Raw genomic sequence first — 20,444 nt, 5'->3', positions numbered from 1 at the left:
CTGATCTTAAGTGAATCGTTAATTTCCTCATCATGTTGTACGTTTTATATGATTAATGTTTTGGTTTCTAACTATTTATGCATCATCATTTAAGCAATGGATTTTAGCTATATATTTATTCAATTGACACTACAAGAAAAAAGAGTATTTGTGACAGATTATTTGCAGAATGATTATTTGTGACGAAAACATACTCATTTTGATATAAAATAATCATTTTTACAAAAAAAAAAATAGTTGGTCACAAATAAGTTTTTTTTTTTTTTCTTTTTTTTTTTTTTTTGTAGTGAGAGGCAAATTATAAAGGAATATTATATATGAATGTAAGATCATGACTTGTTAGTGGAGTACTATTATATTGAAAAAGATTATTTTCCTCTGATCTCGGCATATATAGTCTTCACTGAAATAATTTTTCTTAACCGTGGGGTTTGATTTACATGGTCGACGATCAAGACGGCCATTGAAATCGGACGTACAATGGGCCATGGCTCCTCCCAACATTGTCTATCTACATTAATTATATAATGGATTAGCTTTTCTAGCAAACTAACTAATCTCAAGGTACTGCGCAGCTAGCGACGATCATCTAGCCAATAAACATGACAACTTGCACACACTAATTAAATATATATCACAGTACAGAGAAGTTTTTGTTTCACCCAATTTAATTTGGAAGAATTTAGAAATTATATATCCAATCGTTTTGTTGGAATTTACATGGATTTAAAATCAAATAAAAAAAAAATTAAAATGTTTGGATGCATTCTAGGCCACATCAGTCATGAAAACAATAGTTGTAATGTTTGAATCAATGTTTTTCTTTTTAGAAATAAAAATAAAAATGATGTCGCCATCCTGCCAGTCAGATGCTTAATTGTCTTCTCACATGGCAGAACACAAGCATTTTCCTTTGCGTATAATAAATAAATTTGTGGAACGCTTCAAACATTCAACTTTAGCTATTTTTAATTGTTCAGAGAAACCACTCAATACGAATGCTTTAATCGAAAATTTTCATGCAAAGTTGAGGTAAAGTAGGGAGGCAATGAAATGTGATAGATATAATCTTTTTTGAGCCTTTTGAAATATTTTGTTCGTCTGTCAACCTCAAAAGCGATTGTCGTGATGTCAGAAACGTATTACATGCCGCCAAGCTTGTTGCCTGTTGGAGTTGGCGAATGGCGATCCATTAATCTTAACAAAAGAAACTTGGAAGGCTAGCTTGCTTTATTGGAAACCATCCGCATCGCCTGACCAACCTTCATCTTTGTCATTTCCTAACTACTACAACTGCCACGGTAAACTACCACAAAAACGTTGAGAGAGAGGGAGAGAGAGATGGGGAAGAGTATTAGTGAAGTTACAATGGAGGACTTGGTGCAGGCAGGCCTAGCGATAGAAGAGGCCAAGGAGTTTCAAAGGGTCCTTAACGAAGCAGTTTCTGGAGCCGAAAGGTCTGATCCAAGAAAGGTTTGGCGGGAGGTGGTGGCTCGGAGGGTGCTAAAGCCTTGGCACCCGCATGGGCTGCACCAGCTGATCTACTACTCTGTCTATGCTGATTGGGATACCTCCACCAATGGCCCCCCTCCTTACTGGTTCCCTTCCCAGTATGATTTTAATTTGCTCTTTCATTTCTCTCCTTCTGTCTATCCTCCTGATCTACCTACTCCTCACTGTTTTCTGGCATTGCTTTATTTGTTTGTTTTGTCTTTTGAGCAGTTTCATTTCCATTGCTGTTTCCGTTTTGGTCCTTTAATTCTTTCCCATTTATCCTCTTCCTAGTTACATGAGGTCTTTTTCTGGTACCACTATTTGATTATTACGTTGTTTGATGTCAAATCGGATCTCCTTCAACGATGCTGTAAGAACTCATGAGCTATTTGTCTCTGTTTCTTTCCGTGTCCTCTGGCTCTGGATCAGCACTATCGGCCATCGGGACCTAGTAATGTTTATTAGATTCTCTGCAAGTGGTAATTATGAATGTAGGAGGCATTGACAGTCCTGCTGCTTTTAATTTAATTTAATATAATTGGTCATATGTGACGGTTGTATCAGTAGTTGCAGAAACTTCTCTGTACTCATCTTTGCTGCACAACATCTAGTGTATGTATTCTAACTGAAAGGTCAATTGATTTTTTATTGTAATGACTCTGAGGTTGCTTTTCTTTTATCTCTTCAAACATTTAATGTACTGGTTTCTATTAAGTGATCCTTGTTCTCTGTGTCTTAGATATGAGTCTAAACATACAAACTTGGGACGTTTGATGGAAAATTATGGTTCAAAGCTATTAGGGACTTCATACAAGGATCCCATTACAAGTTTTAGCCAGTTTCAGAAGTTCTCCGTTCAGCATCCTGAGGTAAATATACTTTTTGTTCCTACATAGGTATGCATATGCCAAGTTTGATACGAAATAGTATTTCAAATTAGAGGAACTGAGGTTTGATTCCATCTCTGTACTTGTCAATGATTCTCAGGCTTACTGGTCCATTGTTTTAAAAGAGCTTTCAGTTTCGTTTCATGAGGCCCCAAAGTGCATTTTAGATACCACTGACAAATCAAAACATGGGGGAACGTGGTTGCCTGGTTCAGCTTTGAATATTGCAGAATGTTGTTTGCTACCAAGAAGTCATCCAAGAAAAGAGGATAGTGATTTGGCTGTTGTGTGGAGGGATGAAGGCTCTGACGATTCCCATGTTAATCATATAACATTACAAGAATTGCGACAGCAAGTAATGTATGCTCTCACGTTTATCCCCAATTATAAGTTTCTGTAGCACACACGCACTCAGTGCAAATGAGATCTATCTAGTGACATATGAGGGGTTACTGCCTTGATCTCACAGAGCAAAATTCTTTTCCGATGTATTCTTTTTAGGGAATCCGATGCCAAGTTTTTTTTAGCACACTTTCCTTCCCCAGCCTGTTGCATCTCTTGTAGTGGGCTATTATACACTGGACCTTGAACTACTAGAAGTTACAACACCCACGTTTAAATACGACTGTTAAAATTTTGTATAAAATCACCCTTTATTCCAAAAGTTTAAACTGATGAGAAAATATGGATTTAATAATTTATATCTCTATTAACACTTCCCCTTACGTGTAGACTAAATTCTCCCTCAATGATTGGGCCAAACACGTGAAATATTTAATTAAATGAAGTAAAATATAGAGTTCGAACTTAAGATCCCTACTCTTATACTATGTAAAATCGTCACTTATCTCAAAAATTTAAACCGATAGAAAGAGATAAATTTAATTATTTGTATTATATTCTTGACACTTAGTAGCTCTAGCTCAAATGGAACCCTCTCGTTCTATAAGAATAGGATGGTGTTGTGTTCAAGATGCTCCCAATGTAGCCGAGGGCCCATGCACCCTCTAGATTAGTCAGGAAACTGTTCAAGGACACCCGATTCCAATAAATAAATGAAAAAAAAAAAAAAAAGGTGCTCCCAATGCACGTGGAATTGACTAATAAAAACAGAGAATTCTTTGTTAGTGTAGTTAAATCATTGGTGCACTACCTAAATGGGAATTTTTCGTAATCTGCGTACTTGAGCCAGTCAACAACACCAAACTTGTGCTTTGGGGTTGTAAGTTGTAACTGGTGCCTAAGTAGTTGTCTTATTTGTTTTTGGATGTAACAATCAAAATCCTTGTAATCGGTAGCTCTCTTCATGGTTATACTTGGATCTAACCACATAGTGACATGAGATAATTATCAGGTGACAGGAGGAGAAAGGGGGGTACTTGCCACTTGGGAGCCTGCTTTGGGTTATTCTCATTATGGAAAACCAAGCCTCCTTTCTAATGTTTTCTGTTTTTTCTGATTTACAATATGTTCTTCATCCCTCATGTCACCTTGATAGATCATATCTTAATAAAGTCTCTCCTGGCCCCTGATCATCTTCCTTTTTAACATTGTTGATGTGTTTACAATGTGATTCACAGGTTGGTGGCAAATGCACTGCATGCAATATTTACAAATGGCGATGCAATTGCAATTGACATGCCAATGACAGTCAATGCAGTTATCATATATTTGGCGATTGTACTAGCAGGATTTGTTGTTGTATCAATAGCTGACAGCTTTGCTGCTAAGGAAATTGCAACTCGTTTGCGTGTATCAAAAGCAAAGGGTATCTTCACTCAGGTGATAGTTCACTTCCATAAACCATTTGCTATTAGAAATGTGGGATTTCCTTGGGAAATGAATCTTGTTGGCCCCACATCTCTATTTCTTTCTCCCCCAAAAAAAAAACCCCGAAGAAGCAAAGAAAGGGAATTTCGGTTATGCTGAGGACATGCAGAGTCATGTTAGTTTTACAATGTCATTGCTAAATTGCCAATTGGCAAGGATATTTGTATGTTATTTGCTGCCTAGAAAATCCCTTAAAGGAACTCAAAGGGGCAAAAATGCTGGTCTGACCATTCTGCCTTTCAGATAGCTATCTAATTTGGGTTGCTCATTTTACTTACCCAAAAAATAATTTCCATTTCAACAGTGTCAATGTGTTTGAAGACATCACTTGAAGATTGTTTCATCTGTGAGCCATTTGATTATCAGTTTGGCACATTACTACATATGTTCCTGCATATAATGTTGCCATTTTTGGTTGTTTAAGTTTCTGCATACAGCCCAGATCATACCATATTAGCATGAGTGTATTACAACTACTTTCCAATTGTTTCCAGAAGCACAGCTCTAAGGTATAATCTGTAAAATTACCATTTGTCCCAAAAGCTTAAACTTATGGGAAGAGATAGATTTTATTATTTATTTTATATCTTAGCACTCGTGTGGGCCGAACTCTCCCTCAATGTGTGGCTCAATGCGTGGAATCTTTAATTAAATGGGATAAAGTATAGAGTCAGGATTTGAACTCAAGACCTCTACTCTGATACCATGTGAAATCATCACTTGTTCCAAAAGCTTAACCTTATGGAAAGAGGTAGATTTTATTATTTATTTTATATCTTAATAATCCAGGCCTAGTTCTACATGAGTTTCTTCTATCTAACAAATCATTTAACCAATAATTGATGTTTATTTCAATATAAAGCCTCCTCTCTCCTTGGCCTGGTGGCAATCTTACGGAAAAATATTGGTTGGCTTTTGGAAGACTTAGTTAACATATATTTTGTGATATCCCATTTTGATAAGTGATAATGGTAGGTGATATATGAGATCCCATATTGTTTGAGAAAGAGAAGTTCTTGATCTTTATAATGTTCCAATTGCTCCAATTGTATAATTGACAAGTCTTTTTAGAGTATAGGTCATGTGGTTTGGGCCTTCCATTGGGGAGTTACATATTTAGAGTTCCTCTGCATTTTCTCTAGTTTCATATTATTTTGTTGTATTTTTCAAACGCCAAGTTTCCTATATTTATGATTTTAATCTGTCAGTTTCTGATCCAATCTCGGTTTTTCGTTCACCTAGAAGGTAACTACAGTAAAGTAGTACTTTTTAACAGGCAAAAAACAAAAATGTTTCTTTAGCTCTGTAATATTTGTCATGGAATGTTCATGTGCTTTCCAAAATTGCTGTAATATTTGTCATGGAATGTTCATGTGCTTTCCAAAATTGCTAATGCAACCTGTATATTGGGTCTCTACCTAGTGGATTTGGGCTTGTAAAAACCGACATGAAGCCTATTACAATTTGGCTTCAGTTGTCACAGGCTGTCTTACTTGAGTACTAATTTAAATCTCGAACTAGTTTTGATATGTTTCTGTTTATATATATGGTGCTCTTGTTTTTTTAAATTATTCATGTATGACATTCCTATGCAGGATTTCATATTAAGAGGAGGTCGGAAGTTTCCTTTGTACAGGTAAATGCAACCATTCTATCATTATGATGGTCAATTCATCTTTCTTCTTTCCGACAAAGTGGTAGAATTAAGCGACTAATCTATGATGTAAATGATGAACTCAGCCCAACTGAGCCTTAGACAATCCTTTTTTTGTTTGGGCAAAATGCAAAAGGCCATACGCGATATGCTAGTTTCCATCTGAGTTCTTCCTTCATGCATTTCTTTGAAGTGCTGTGCCTTGTAGCACTTACAGGGGATGTAAACTATTCAAAGCACATTAGTTTCTTTTTCTTTGCTCAAATTTATTCACGGCGTTAGTCGGAGACAGAACATGTTTATAGGATACCTTTGTCATGATCGTGGTTATATGCTTTCTCCTTGCAGTCGAGTAGTAGAAGCTGATCCGATTAAGGCTATAGTGCTCCCTGTGATGGGGAAGGATGTAGGCACTCAGCTAAGAGAACAGGATTTATCGTGGAAAGATTTTCTTTCTGGTGCCAGTCACCATCCGAGGTATGTTTACTGTAATGACGTAAGATTGGACCAACAAAACACTTACTAGTGGAAAGAAATTTCTATTTTTCTATCACATGCTAAGAATGTCCAACGAATTTATGAGTAATGGCATTCTCTTCCTGGCAGCTCAACTAGTAATATTCCAAGCTATCGACCTATAGAAACTGTGACTAATATTCTCTTCTCATCTGGAACCACAGGTAGAATACTATTCCAGCAAATATATATTAGCTTGACTGTAAGATTCCTTTTATCATAATTGTTTAACTCATTCATCAGCCTTCATCAGGAGAACCAAAAGCTATTCCATGGACACAGCTTTCACCAATTCGAGCTGCTGCTGATGTTTGGGCTCACCTTGATGTTCAAGTTGGAGATGTTTTCTGCTGGCCCACAAATTTGGGATGGGTGATGGGACCAGCTTTACTTTATTCATGCTTTCTAACTGGTGCAACTCTTGCACTCTATCATGGATCACCTCTTGGCCGTGGCTTTGGAAAATTCGTTCAGGTGATGGGAATAAAATAAAACCAAGGGTAATAGGCTTGTAGGAGGGCCAATTATAATTCGTAATCAATTATATCCTTAGAAGAGAAACTCCCAAGGCCCACTAGAGATCTTATGAAAGACCACGATTGCTTAAAATGGTTTAGAATTTTTAGTTAGTGATGGAAATAAGACAAACTTTTTCCCGTGCTTTCTTGAAGATGAACATTACTTAGATGAAGTTGTACTATGAAAATTAATTACAAAAACAGAGAGATTTACATGATGCTCCAGGAATAACAAAACTTCTGCATACAACTATATAGAAGTCAGAGTGTAGCAATTGTATTTTTTGCATCAGTGTTAGAACTCTCCATCCAAAATACCAACTAATTTTTCTATAATTTCTGTTCAGGATGCAGAAGTGACTGTTTTGGGTACAGTTCCTAGCTTAGTAAAATCTTGGAGGAGTACGCAGTGTATGGAAGGCCTAGATTGGACAAGGATAAAGTAATGTCTTTGCATTTTAGAAAAACCCTGTTGTATTTAACTCAAGAATAATAACTTAGGTATGTGCATTTACAGATTATTTGCATCCACTGGGGAAGTATCCAATGTTGATGATGACCAATGGCTTTCTTCAAGAGCTTATTACAAGCCCGTTATGGAATGTTGTGGCGGCACAGAACTTGCATCATGTTACATCCAAGGAAGTCCATTGCAGCCGCAAGTTTTTGGAGCCTTTAGCACAGCATCAGTGACAACAGGCATTGTTATCCTTGATGAATATGGGATACCCTATGTAAGCATATTTTCTGGATCATTTCTAGTTAAGCTTCATTTTCTTTTGTTGCCGTTGCAATCATCTAACTGTCACTAGATCAGACAATCCTAGTACCTGTTTGTACTCTGCTATTGCAGGGACTGTTGATAAGCAATTTCTGAGCAATTGCAAAAGTTCTTGTGATGATGAAAAATGGATGCGGGGTCGTGAAAGCAAATGACCGATATTTATAAGTTCATTTTATATGGACATAGCTGATCTCTTTGACCTATATGACAGCCAGATGATCAAGCTTGTGCTGGTGAAGTGGGTTTATTCCCCATAAACATGGGATCAACTGATAGACTGCTTAATGCTGATCATGATGAAATTTACTTCAAGGGCATGCCAATGTATAAAGGAATGGTATGTATATAACTGCCTATGTTTGAATGCTTGCATAGTCACATCTTTGTATGTCTTATCATAATATCATTTATAACTTTTTTTAACCTACTGACAAGACGATATACTTTTGAAAATATTAGTTATTTCTTCTCCACAAAAGCAGCATGAATAGTGTCCTTAAATGACTAGGGACAGATCACCGGACTAGATGCAGTTCCCTTTTATATGACTCTTGGACAGCTAACTGGTTAATAGCTATCTTGAGATCGGGTGCATAGGTTTTGGGTCCTGATTCGAAATTGATTGTGACCCTAATTTTTTTATATAGTTCCAAGTGTGCTCTCTCACCCATAGGATAGCAATTGCTGAAATGGAAAGATGTTGCTACACGCTAGTTCTTATTATGCGTAGCCTTATGATTTACAACAGTTATCTGCATAACTTAAAATTTATACGTCAGAATTTCTATTATTTTATCTTTATGGTTTTATATCCATTTCCCATAATTGACAGAATATGTACGAGTGTAAGATATTCTGCTTGGTGAGTATAAGATATGACTGAAGGGGGACTAATATCATATTATAATTTGATATATGCATTGTCAGCGCCTCAGGAGACATGGAGACATTGTTGAGAGAACTGTTGGAGGCTATATGATGGTACAGGGTAGGGTTGACGACACCATGAACCTTGGAGGCATTAAGGTACGCCATTCACCATATTCTTCAATGTCATCGTTTGACATTGACCCTGCTATATGCTGTGGACTAACTGGAGGAAGACAAAGTGTCTTGAACTTTTATAGAGTATGGGTTTCTTTAAAGTCAACTGGATGGGAAGTCTCAACTTTAAAATCTTGCCAAATAAGCTTTTGACACGTGACGCAATTAAGCATACTTAAATTGGCTTCACCTGAACGAATCATCAGTTTTCCTTTAATTGGTATGCTTAGAATAATTTTTTCATATTGGAACTTTGAATGTTCTTGATACACAGACAAGTTCCATTGAAATTGAGCGTGTTTGTGACCGTGTTGATGAAAGCATCTTGGAGACTGCCGCAATCAGCATTGCACCCGTTAATGGTGGTCCAGAACAATTGGTCATATTTGTAGTGTTGAAGAAAGGGTTTAATATTGAACCGGAACAGCTGAAGAGAATATTCTCAAGGGCCATTCAAAGCAACCTCAACCCTCTGTTTAAGGTTTGACTCTCAGGCTATTCTATTCCTCTCCCTTTCAATCAGTGTTCCCATCATCTGATCATTTTTGGAGCTTAGCTTCAGATTTGTTAGTCATTCAAACTTTATCCATCTAAAAATGTTTACACAAACTCAAAATGGAGTCATTTTTGCAAATTATAACGAAACTGTGAATGTTTATGATAGATTCATTCCAGATGCTATGAAAAAGCTTGATCAGCTTATTTCAAATGATATGTGGAACAGATGGAAATAATTTCCCTTTTCAACTCCGTTGTGGTTTCTGTGAATCAGACTACTTTACTTCGTACATCGTTGGTCCAATTTCTCCAACTTTTTTTACTGATCTAACAGGTGAACAATGTGAAGATTGTTCCAGAGTTCCCAGAACCGCTTCAAACAAGTTATTGAGAAGGGTCCTGAGGGACCAAATGAAGCATGAGTTTTCAGTACGGAGTAGAATTTAGTAGCACATCCGTCCATTGTTGGTGCATCATCAAATCTCAAGAATCCATCAACTTGAAGTGCATACTGAGATGCTTGAATTACTGAAGTACGTAAATGGAATAAGAAGAAATGTTTGAGAAACGTGAAACAAGCATAAATCCTTGGTTGATATATGTTTTGACATTAATAAATCGATCGGGGCTCATTGATTTTGATTTTGAGGCATTTACTCCTTTAACTCTGATTATATTATAATATGTCATAGAGTTGCTGATTGTGAAGTGTGAGTAGCTTGCGATATAGCCCATTGGAAAATGATCAAAGGGCTTGTTGATGAAATAGAGTAAAGCTAACAATCAAAGTCACTACAGTATTCATGTCGTGTTAAATGAAAAGCTTGGCCTTCATTCAACCTTATATGGCAATCTTGTGGCTCGAAGCTTCGAAGCTGTCACTGATTGCATTTACCCTTAAGAGGCTGCTGTTGGTAGCTGCAAAAGGCTATGGTTCTTTGTAGAATTTTCAAATATAGAGAGTAGCGCGTAAGACTTGTACATGAGCATCTATAACTTCAATGAAAAGGTTCGTAGGACTCTAGAATATTAAGGAGTTTGTGCCACTTTTGCACAAAGCTTCTCGAATAGATTCGTAGATAGGATAGAATAAAGGAAGGACACAAAGATGGAATAGGATACACCAATTGTTCCAAGAATATATGGATCAATATGCTTTGAAGCAAAGCCGAGAAGAATTTATGCCAAAGGAGCTAGGTTTCAACTTTCTTTATTGAGCATATTTCTCTCTTCAATCTAGTCATCATATATGTACTCCTCATCACCAAACTATAGTTGAGTAGAACCATTAATTTAAGAGTATTCCGTCTGCATAGTTACAAATAAATTAATACAAAATACTCATTCCTCTTCACATCTTATCTTTCAATTTTCTCTACCATTTTTACATAAACAAGGATGAATTCGATCTTATGTAGAGGCCGATTGAAGTACTGGTCTATGAACTATATAAAAAATATATTAATTTATTTCTGAACCCATGCCTCTGCAGAAAGGAACATGCAAAATGTAAAATATCATTCATAAATTCATATGAGATGTTCTAGTTGCATACTGACCTAGAGATCATAATAATTCACCTGGTCAGACTCAGAGCCAAGTGTCTGTAACAGGTTGAATTTTGTTTACAAAAAACAAGGTGAAATTGCAAGGTCAAACGTTCTTTCAACTGGTGAAAAGGTCATGAATGACCAACCACCCTCACTTGGTCAATTTCTTCAACTCCTCCAACGTTGAACTTCAACAACTTCTTTGATTTGGCGAGTTTCATCAAGAAGTACCATCCAATCCCAGCAACAGTCATTATTCCACTCACTAAATAAACAGTCTTGGTGGCAATAGCCATTATAACTATCAAAAACCCAGAGGGTATCAAGCACATCATAACCAGCCCTGGCAGCCTCAATGGAACCCTGTACGGTCTCTTCATCATTGGCAACTTCCTTCTCAGCCATATAAATGCAGCAAATTCTAACAACATGCTCAAAGAATACAAGAAATTAGCCGAGGATATGATATCTGTGAAATTGAAGTTTGAAACCCCCAGTGAAATCAAAGTGGTTAGCAAAATCCCAACCCAAGGGGTGTTGAACCATTTAGACCTTAGACCGAAAAACATGGGCAAAGATCCTATATCAGCCATACCCAGAAGTTGGAAAGCACTGCTGCTTAGCTGTGCTTCGTATAGACCAATTGCTGATAACACAGCACCAACTTCAAGAAAGATTTTCAACCATTTCCCTGCAATCATACCTGCAGCTTGGGCCATAAACCCAGCATCCCATTCGCTTTGGTCCACGGAAAGAGATCCAGTCACAGCCAAAAGTGGAAATAGATATGCCAAGCAAGTGAAGATCACCGAAACCAAAAGGGCTTTCGGGTAAGTTTTCTGGGGGTTTTCAACTTCTCCGGCTAGAGTACTGACACTGTCCCAGAAATTCAAGTTCCAGAAAAGGGTGTTGAAGAACAAGTTCCAATCTTTCTCTACACCCTTCTGCCCCAGACTGATCCATCTATGAGGTTGAATCTTTGGGAGTGCAATCAACGACATCAATACAAAAGGAAAAAGTGAAACAACAGCAAGTACCACGGCGGCAAATCCAACAATTGTCAAACCAGTATAATTAAGAAACGAAAGGCCTAGAGTTGAGCCAAAGATGGCGAAGTACCTCGGAAGGCCAGATTCTAAAGCAGGGAGCAATCGCTTCATGTAGTCAATGCAAAGAACTGGGAAGGCAGCGATGTTGATGACACCACTAAGGAACTTGAATGTGCCCATGAGGGACCCCCAGAAAGGACCAAAGGCGCGCTCGGCCCAGATGACAAAGCCACCGTTGCCGGGAAAGGCTGTGGAGAGCTCAGCGGTGATAAGGGCCTCCGGGATACTCCAAATGAAGGGAAAGATGAGGAAACCCAGAATGGCGAAGAGGGGTCCTGCTGCTTGCACCGCTGGTTCCTCTCCATAAGGGCCACCGGCGACTTCGAAGTAGATGATAAAGATAAGAGGTATAAGAGTCAGTTTCTTGGGGTCTGTGCTTGTTGTTGTTGTGGCTGTGGAGACAGGGAGTTCGTGAGGCATGTTTGGTGGTTTTGAGGAAGTAGTTTGCATTGTGGTTGTGGCTTCTCTTTTCTTTCTCTTCTGTGTGTTGCGTCCTGGAACTGAAACTGGTGCAGTTTAGGTGGTGATTATTTCTATAACTGTGAAGGCTTAAGCCAAACCGTTCCCCGTAAGGGAATGCTAATTAAAGGTTGTATATTTATACATGGATTTAGCCTTTTTAAGATCTTCTTTCTACAGCCATTAATAAATATATAGGAAGAATTTGTTCTCTATCCGTGTTATTCTATATTATGTATGCACGCTATCTGGTGTAGAACTAGGAGATAGTGAATAAACGAATCGAATTAAATAAACTCGAGTTTGAGCAATTTATGGAGTGCTCTTATTTATTATAAAGGAAGATGGTTTGCCATCAATATCTTATTTTAGAGTTAACGTGACTAAACCTTTATGTTAAATAATTGGAGATTTTATGCTAGCTGGTTGCAGATTTGGATTCGACCTTCTTGATCTTCAGTCTTCTTAGTGGCAGTGCATGCATGGCCTATAACATTCTAACATGGAGGCTGGGAAAGATCAAAACGCATCAAACTTGGCTTTTTCTTTTGTGGTCATTTTTCAGCCTCCATTCAAACACTCTTGATCCTTACTTTTAATTTATATGATCAAGTATATATAGAATCAATGCGAAACATCATGCTGGCTAGTTAATTAATGTTGCTACTAACTTTATCTTCGAAATACATTTAATTCATGTATGTATGTATTTGATCTCGTGATCTCTTTTTCCTTTCCACTAGTTGACTTTATGTTTACTAAAGTAAATAAGGTTCGAGGAGCCAAGTGGGAAAGGAGGAACCAATATCATATATATTCGTTTCTAAAGTGCATTTGATCTGAAAAATATTATAAAGAAATTTTATTTACAGTCCTGAGTGGGAGACTGCGTGTACAGTCTCATTTGGAGACTATATATAGACTAACTCAGTGTAAGATAGTATGTTCACAAACATGGTGTTGGTGGCATAATTGACGTAGTGTAATAAAGTTAAAAGCTTTTCTACTCTTATCCTCTCACACCACACACCACATACTATATTTTTTTATTTTTTTTAATTTTTTTCTCTTATCAAATGTGTGGTATATGGATGATGAGTAAAAGAATTCAATAAATTTATGAATAATAAAATCAAAAAAAAAATTTTTTTTTTTAAAAAAAAGTATGATTTATGAGGATAATGAATAGAATTTTTTTTAAAGTTAATGAAACTTATAACTAGCATCTTCGAGAATCATTCAAATGAAAATTAGCAACAAATGTGGGAATAATTCAAAGAGAAAAAATATTTACAACCGTGAATTGTGCAACCATCGTATAATCGTTTTGAAAAAAATGAATAAAATATGAGATTCACATAAAAAATTAATTTTTTAATAATAAACTTTACTTTTTTTCAAAACAATTAGACCACGTTACACACGTAGAATTACTCTAATTCAAATTCAAGTAATAATATAAGAATAGAGCTCTTGGACTTACGAGACACGAATGGTTGTTTAATCGCGATCGCGTTGTTTAATATTTACAAAAGCAAAAGTGCGTTTGCCGGGAGTCGAACCCGGGTCTATTGCTTGGAAGGCAATTATCCTAACCGTTGGACTACAAACGCTGTTTGGAATGTCAACCTCGAAGTTTCTAAATAACAAAAGATCCTGGGTGTGGAAAGAAGTTCCTTTTATCTGCCTTCTCTCCCTCTCTCCGAGGTGCCAGCAATGGAGTCGCTTTCTCTGAGCCAAATAATCTCCGCAGCCCATCAAGGTTCCGAAAGGATAAGAAACCCAGCAAACCCGATTCACCGAAGAAGAACTCACGCCCAAACTAGTCATTTTCGCTTCAGTATCCTCTCCAAAAGGTTTGATTTCCAAGGTACATACTAACTTTGTATTCCATGTGAAAATAATTGAATTTTCACATTTTCAGGTCTTTGCTTATTGGCTATCCCCTAGTCCACCTCAAGCTTCATGTTTGATTCCTTTTATTTTCTGTTTTTTAAAATAGTAGGAACCAAAAAAAAAACTGTTGTTTCCTTTCGTTTAACTCGTCTAGTTCCTCTAGTCTCAAGAATCTTATTCAAGGTTTTTATGGTTTAGTCTATTTGGCAATAATATGTATATGGTTTGTTGTACGGTATATATTTTTTTAAGTTTAAAGAACTACATACAAAAAAAATGGGTCAGATCAAAAGTTAAACTACCAATCGGCATCAATGGAGATAAAATCTGCGTCATTAAAATATTATCAATAATATGTTTTTGGGTGTTTATATGTAGAGAAAAAAGAGCATAACTTTTCCATTTTTGAAGGAAATTGGAAGAAACTTAAAACAAGTATCGTGATCATATTAGGCTATGGCTTTAGCATATATCGGTAAATTTTTGAAGTGTATGAATGTTCGATTCAGTTTAAGCTAACCTGACTCACCTGAGTCGACTATATGTAAAAATATTTGAATTTGACTCTGTCAGATACATAATTTGTATTATGTAAGTTGTGGAACTTAAACTTGTTATTGCCAATAATAACAATTCATGACTTACAGTTATATTTATATTTAATGGGGTGCTGTCCTATGTTCTATATTTCTCGTACTGGATAAGCGGCCTCTGTAAGTAGTTGACAATATTATCATGGAGTATAGTGCACATTATTTGAGTCTGAGAGCATTAGTCTGTGCATTACCGTGGCACTAGGGTTATGTATTCGTCGTCGTTGTGTTTTGGCATCAGGTTGAAGTAATTTTTAGTCATTTAGCTTTCGCATAAATTAATAAGCATCTGCTCAGATTTTCAGGGCTACGCAAAACCTTCCCGTCTCTTGCCAGCCAAGGAAGTGAAAGTCTGCACAGATACCTCAACAGAAAAGATTTTTCCATCTTTCAAGGAGGATGGATCACAGTTTTTATTCAAGATCAAGTTAGGTACGAGTAACTTCTATGGCTCCAGTCTGAGTGACTTAAATGCTGGGATTCTCCTATGCTTGATTGGCGAAAATGGCGATTCCATATTACAGAGGATACCGGCCAGTTTAATGACAGCTGATTCTTCAAAATTGGAGGATGTGATTGACCGAGATATGCTCCATTTTCAAAGAGGTTCTGTTGATGAGTTCGTCTTCGAGGGACCCAATCTGGGAAGAGTTGAAGCTCTTTGGATCAGTCTTGAATCAGGTTAGTCTCTGCTGGGGATGTTTCAATACATGCAAGAACAGTATGGAAAACTTGTGTATCTTACTACTTTTGCATCCCAAATGAGGAAGGTAGGGAATAAAATTATAAATCATGGAAGAAAGCTTAGATCTAAGTGCTCAAATGGCATTCCAGAATTTATTGGTCTTTCTTCAATATGATGATGACAATAACTCCAGACTTCTGTTTGTGACCCTATCACTCTAGAATCATGCTATTGATTTACTGTATGATCGTAGATAATGTGGACTGTGTGTTTCTTCAAAAACTGCACGGCAAGGTTTATTATGATCATGTTTGACCAGAAGACTAACCCTTCTTCATTTCTATCTCCAAGGTCAGGTCAGTGGAGACTAGGAAGTGTGAGCTTGACAGTTATCTGTGGGTTTCAACCGTCATTAGAAGAACAAAACGGAGATGAACTTGATTACAGTGGTTTCCAATATGATTTTCAAACTGAGGATTGTTTGCTTGGGGAGGGAAGTGATGTATCCATGGTGGAACTTAGACCTTGCCTTGCTACCCAGTTCTCTGGGGTCAACTCCTTTGCCTTATTTGGCAAAAGCCTCTCCCAAGAGACACTACTCGAGCATCGTGGGATATCAAATGAGGAAAGCATGAAGGAATATGCAGATTTGAAGATCTCTTTGCTACTTTATGACACCGTGCTAATCTTTGTTGGTGCATCAGCCGCATTCTTTTTGGCTGGGGAAAATACTTCTTTTGCATTCTTAACTGGTGGTGTTGGAGGCTTCTTGTATCTGTTGCTATTACAGAGGTCTGTTGATGGTTTACCAACACCAAAGGCTCCAACGTATATTTCCACAAAGACAGAAGGAGCTAATGGAAAGCTTGAAGGATTCAAGGGCCCAATATCAAGTCTGGCACTAGTGATTGGGTTTTCCATATTCTTAGTGAAGAATAGCTATGGAGATTTGCCCTTGGCATTCACGCCAAAGGAACTCATCGCTGGTATGATGGGGTTTCTTTCATGTAAAGTCGCCGTCGTGTTGGCAGCATTGAAGCCCTTGCCAATGGGTCTGAAGATAAACGAGTGATAAGCAGTTCTGTATCCCACAATGAGTAAAAGATGGGGGAAATATATACATTTAATTCTTTTGTCCCTGTCCTAATACTTATAACATATATTATTTTCAAAACAGAAGCTTTGTTCTTGCAAAAAACATGTAGTAAACCTGCCAAAACATGTAGTCCCTGTCCCTGGCAAACAGTGTTAGTCACTGCTTTAAGAATTTTGAACTCTAAAGTTTGAATTGATTTAATTTTCAAGTAAATCAGATCATCCCAAAGTACTATTGAAAGTGAAATTACTTGCTCCCAGTCTCTCTGGCACGTAGGGAGTTTTCTACTCCCCACCTCTAAATAGACTATTTAGGTAGCTCTGCAGTGCATGTTATTGAGCTATGCCAAAGTAATTCGATCAGGAATTAGATTTGGTTTCACTCATTGGAATTAGAGAATGGCATCCCAAAAAAGTAATAAACCTGTTTTCTACTTTTCGAGTTGTCTTCTCCCATTCTGTCTTCGTTACAATGAAGAGAGTATATTAATAAAGCAAGACATTCTGTCCCCCATCCCTCATTGGAAATCTGAGGGGGAAAATTAAATGAAGGCATTTTGTCTGCGTTTGCCAAGAGTCGAACCTATGACTATTCAGCCGACCCGACAGCAGGACTTCCGACCCAACCCGATAAAGAGGTATTCCGTTTGGCTGATTACCTGACCCGATAAGATTTTCGGAAAAACCGGTATTCCAACCCTTTTTCTTCTTCTTCCTCATCTTCTTTCAATTTTTTTTTCATCTATATGTATACTAGAAAATTCTGATTACCATTCTATAAAAAAAAATTTGAAATGGTCTTCTAATGCTCTTTTGTGATTTTGTACAGAAGGTTGTGATCGTGCACTAATTTGTAGAATCTATTTGTTTTTGAATTTCAATGTAATTGAAATTTACATTATAACGAATGTCCTGCAGTTCATTGTATTTTCAAACCGGATGACCCTAATTTTCTTATCAATTACACAACTTTTAGAAATAGCTATAGGCTGAATTGCTTTTAGAAGTAATATTCCTGTTTCGTTCATCATTTATGGGAAGATAAAATATAGATATTATCAATTTGAAATGAAATATAGATGATTGCATTCGATAGATTAAAATAATACCAACTTTTGGTTATCCTCTTTCTCCTTTTCTAGAGAAGAGAAAGAAAGAAGAACAATGATGGTTGATGTGCTAATTTGGCATTAAAATCTTTAGTCAAACATGAACAAAAGGTACCCAAGAGAAGAACATTCAATATTTTTAAAGTCACATCTGAACAATTGGAACTCAAGTGAGTCGTGTTTTCACCCCCCCACATTTATGATCTGCAAATGCGTTGTTAAATAGAAATAGGTAGCTCAATTGTTTCCATCGTACCAATGTTACAACCAATGACAACGATAAGTTTTTGTTTTTGTTTTTTTCCAATCATTTTGCCAGATAATGAAATGGCTAAACAGGCATATAATTCTTTTTTTAATTTAATTTTAATCTAAACTTTGCAAAACTTTCTATCACCTGTTTTCAAACATTCATTGATAAACATAAAGTTGGGGCCTTTTCAACCACAATACGAAGAAGACATGTAATGATGTCATTTAGCTTCAAACAGCAGGAGATGGATATTGTTGCAACACACTGTCATCTTGTACTTCTAACATGTTTTCTTCCATTTGATTCACCATGCAGTGAAAATACAATAGCGATAGGATACGTGGACTTATAGTTGTGGCCCTGCCCTGTTGTAATCTTCAATCGGCCTCATTCAAAATATTCTTCAAAGTTATCTCTACATGAAATAAAAAATTATGTTAAACATATAATTAATTGAAATGACTATAAGAAAACATATAGTTAATTAAACTTACCGGTTTCTAACTTGTAGCTTTCAACATCTTCCATTACATCTTGGGAGTCATAATTAATGGAGGGAGATATTAACCAGTTTTGTGTACAGATAAGAGATTCAACTATTGTTGGGGCCAATGAGCTACGAAATGAATCTAAGACACGACCTCCAACACTAAATGCCGACTCAGAAGCAACAGTAGATATGGGAATAGTTAACACATCTTGAGCTATATTGGCAAGAATCGGATATCTGGTTGAGTTCACCTTCCACCATAGTAGAATATCAAAGTCGGGTGTCGATCCTTCAACACTTTCCATGAAATACTTATCCAACTTTGATTTAAACTCTACCACACCTTTTGATGCTTGATATTTGTGATACATACTGAATATATCATCCACATTATCATAAGAAGTGTTGTTTTGGGTCTCACCAACACTTGACTGGCCCCTACTTGAACCTACACTAGATTTTGAATATTGCTCATACATCCGCTCAATCATCCTCCTTAACCAATCAACAAGTTCCGACGCTCGCTCATGACCAAGAATATTTCTAAAACAAAACTCCAAAACTTCCAACTTGAAGCGCGGATCAAGCATAAATGCAATAAACAGTATTTTGTTCAATTTCTCAAAATTCCCCCAATACTTGTCATATTTCAACAACATCCTCTTCGACATTGTTTTTAGCATATTACTCTCACTCATAGAAAATTTGTTCAAATGGTTATAGATTGTAAATATTTCTCCAATGAACAAATTTGAAGTTGCATAAACTGAGCCTGAAACCCGCAAAGTCATATCATAAAAAAGCTTCAAAAATGGTACAAAAACCTTGATGGTTTCCCAATCATGTAAAGTTGGTATTCCTTGTCCAACCTCACGTAAATATGGGTCAAACTCATTGTCTTCATCTTGCATCACCTCAAACGCCGCATAGTATTTGAGAGCATCACTCAACATTAGATATGTTGAGTTCCACCTAATTGGAACATCAAGACAAAGAAGCCCACCACCCAAAATATTTTGTTTCTCTACACATGACTTGAACTTATTAAGTCTTGCAGGGAAAGACTTCACATATTTAACTGCATTTCGAATCTTCACAACTGATTTATCAATTTCTTTCAATCCATCCTGGACAATGAGATTTAAAATATATGCACAACATCTTATATGCATAAGTTCATTGTCTAATACCAGACAGTCCCTAAGTTTGGCATTTTTCCTCAAATAATCAATGGCCGTAGTATTAGAGGATGCATTGTCGACTGTGATTGTAAATATCTTCTTTATGCCCCATCCAAGTACGGATGACTCAATCCCTTTTCCTATTGTTATCTCTTTGTGATCAGGAACTTTCTTAAAATCTATAATCCTCTTACGCAAGATCCAATCCTTATCAATAAAATGGGCTGTTATGCACATATAGTTAAGATTATGAATCGATGTCCACATGTCAGTAGTGATGCAAATCTTATAATCAGATGCCATGAACATGGTCTTCAACTTATCTTTTTCTAACATGTATATCTTCATACAATCTCACATAACAATAATGCGAGAGGGGATATCTAGGCTCAACTACGGCCATAAAGTCTTTAAAACCTTGTTTTTCTACAAATCTAAACAGTAGCGCATCCATGATTATCATTTTAGCTATCGCCGATCGTATTTCATGGGAGAGAGCTATCCAAACTTGGAGAGAGCTATCCAAATGAATCACATTGGGCATTGATTCAGACCCAGATGAAGACATAGTAGCACTATGTTCCATAGGGTTCAACTGCAATTTGAGATAAATTATGTTACAGGTACACCAATATATTTACATAGGAGCAGTACTTTAATTCCATATATATAAATAGTAATATCTGCATTTGTTGTACTGCTTGCATGGGGACAGCTATTTAATATATTGAAAAACAAATTCAGCTCATGCATTTGTTGTACTCCTTTTTTTATAAGTAAATGTTGATCCTTAAAGCTA

The 20,444-nt window shown here is 36.7% G+C and overlaps 3 protein-coding genes and 1 non-coding gene across 5 annotated transcripts; 2 read left to right on the top strand and 2 right to left on the bottom strand.

Annotated features, from left to right (window-relative positions):
- The first annotated feature begins 1,142 nt into the window (after positions 1-1,142).
- Positions 1,143-14,413, top strand: LOC121238079 (probable acyl-activating enzyme 18, peroxisomal). Of its 2 annotated transcripts, XR_005935081.1 has the most exons (15): positions 1,144-1,610; positions 2,234-2,363; positions 2,482-2,741; positions 3,962-4,163; positions 5,807-5,847; positions 6,214-6,342; positions 6,472-6,545; positions 6,635-6,855; positions 7,247-7,341; positions 7,417-7,633; positions 7,895-8,020; positions 8,611-8,709; positions 9,002-9,208; positions 9,560-9,729; positions 14,403-14,413. XR_005935081.1 is itself a non-coding variant. In XM_041134937.1 (14 exons), the coding sequence occupies exons 1-14, from the start codon at positions 1,342-1,344 to the stop codon at positions 9,614-9,616; spliced, it is 2,127 nt and encodes a 708-aa protein (XP_040990871.1). In that variant the 5' UTR covers positions 1,143-1,341; the 3' UTR covers positions 9,617-9,867. The 2 variants fall into 2 exon arrangements, 1 of the variants encoding a protein (XP_040990871.1); XM_041134937.1 differs by lacking the exon at positions 14,403-14,413 and having other exon boundaries at positions 1,143-1,610; positions 9,560-9,867.
- Positions 10,734-12,618, bottom strand: LOC121238081 (probable polyamine transporter At3g13620). Its single transcript, XM_041134938.1, has one exon. The coding sequence runs from the start codon at positions 12,332-12,334 to the stop codon at positions 10,907-10,909; it is 1,428 nt and encodes a 475-aa protein (XP_040990872.1). The 5' UTR covers positions 12,335-12,618; the 3' UTR covers positions 10,734-10,906.
- TRNAG-UCC lies at positions 13,885-13,956 on the bottom strand. The gene has a single exon. It is a non-coding gene; the product is annotated as a tRNA-Gly (tRNA).
- LOC121238082 lies at positions 14,021-16,687 on the top strand. Its single transcript, XM_041134939.1, has 3 exons — positions 14,021-14,213; positions 15,130-15,513; positions 15,874-16,687. The coding sequence occupies exons 1-3, from the start codon at positions 14,060-14,062 to the stop codon at positions 16,587-16,589; spliced, it is 1,254 nt and encodes a 417-aa protein (XP_040990873.1). The 5' UTR covers positions 14,021-14,059; the 3' UTR covers positions 16,590-16,687.
- The last annotated feature ends 3,757 nt before the right edge of the window (positions 16,688-20,444 follow it).

This window comes from Juglans microcarpa x Juglans regia, chromosome 7D (genome assembly GCF_004785595.1).
Source record: "Juglans microcarpa x Juglans regia isolate MS1-56 chromosome 7D, Jm3101_v1.0, whole genome shotgun sequence".
Classification (NCBI taxonomy): Eukaryota; Viridiplantae; Streptophyta; class Magnoliopsida; order Fagales; family Juglandaceae; genus Juglans; species Juglans microcarpa x Juglans regia.
Note: the sequence above shows the minus strand (reverse complement) of the source record. Positions and strands in the feature narration are given on the sequence as shown.

Coding starts and splice junctions, on each gene's coding strand:
- LOC121238079 (XM_041134937.1), top strand. CDS start 1,342: ATGGGGAAGAGTATTAGTGAAGTTACAATGGAGGACTTGGTGCAGGCA. Junction 4,164..5,806: donor CAAAGGGTATCTTCACTCAG/GTGATAGTTCAC, acceptor ATTCCTATGCAG/GATTTCATATTAAGAGGAGG. Junction 8,710..9,001: donor TGAACCTTGGAGGCATTAAG/GTACGCCATTCA, acceptor CTTGATACACAG/ACAAGTTCCATTGAAATTGA.
- LOC121238081 (XM_041134938.1), bottom strand. CDS start 12,334: ATGCAAACTACTTCCTCAAAACCACCAAACATGCCTCACGAACTCCCT.
- LOC121238082 (XM_041134939.1), top strand. CDS start 14,060: ATGGAGTCGCTTTCTCTGAGCCAAATAATCTCCGCAGCCCATCAAGGT. Junction 14,214..15,129: donor CAAAAGGTTTGATTTCCAAG/GTACATACTAAC, acceptor GCATCTGCTCAG/ATTTTCAGGGCTACGCAAAA. Junction 15,514..15,873: donor TTGGATCAGTCTTGAATCAG/GTTAGTCTCTGC, acceptor CTCCAAGGTCAG/GTCAGTGGAGACTAGGAAGT.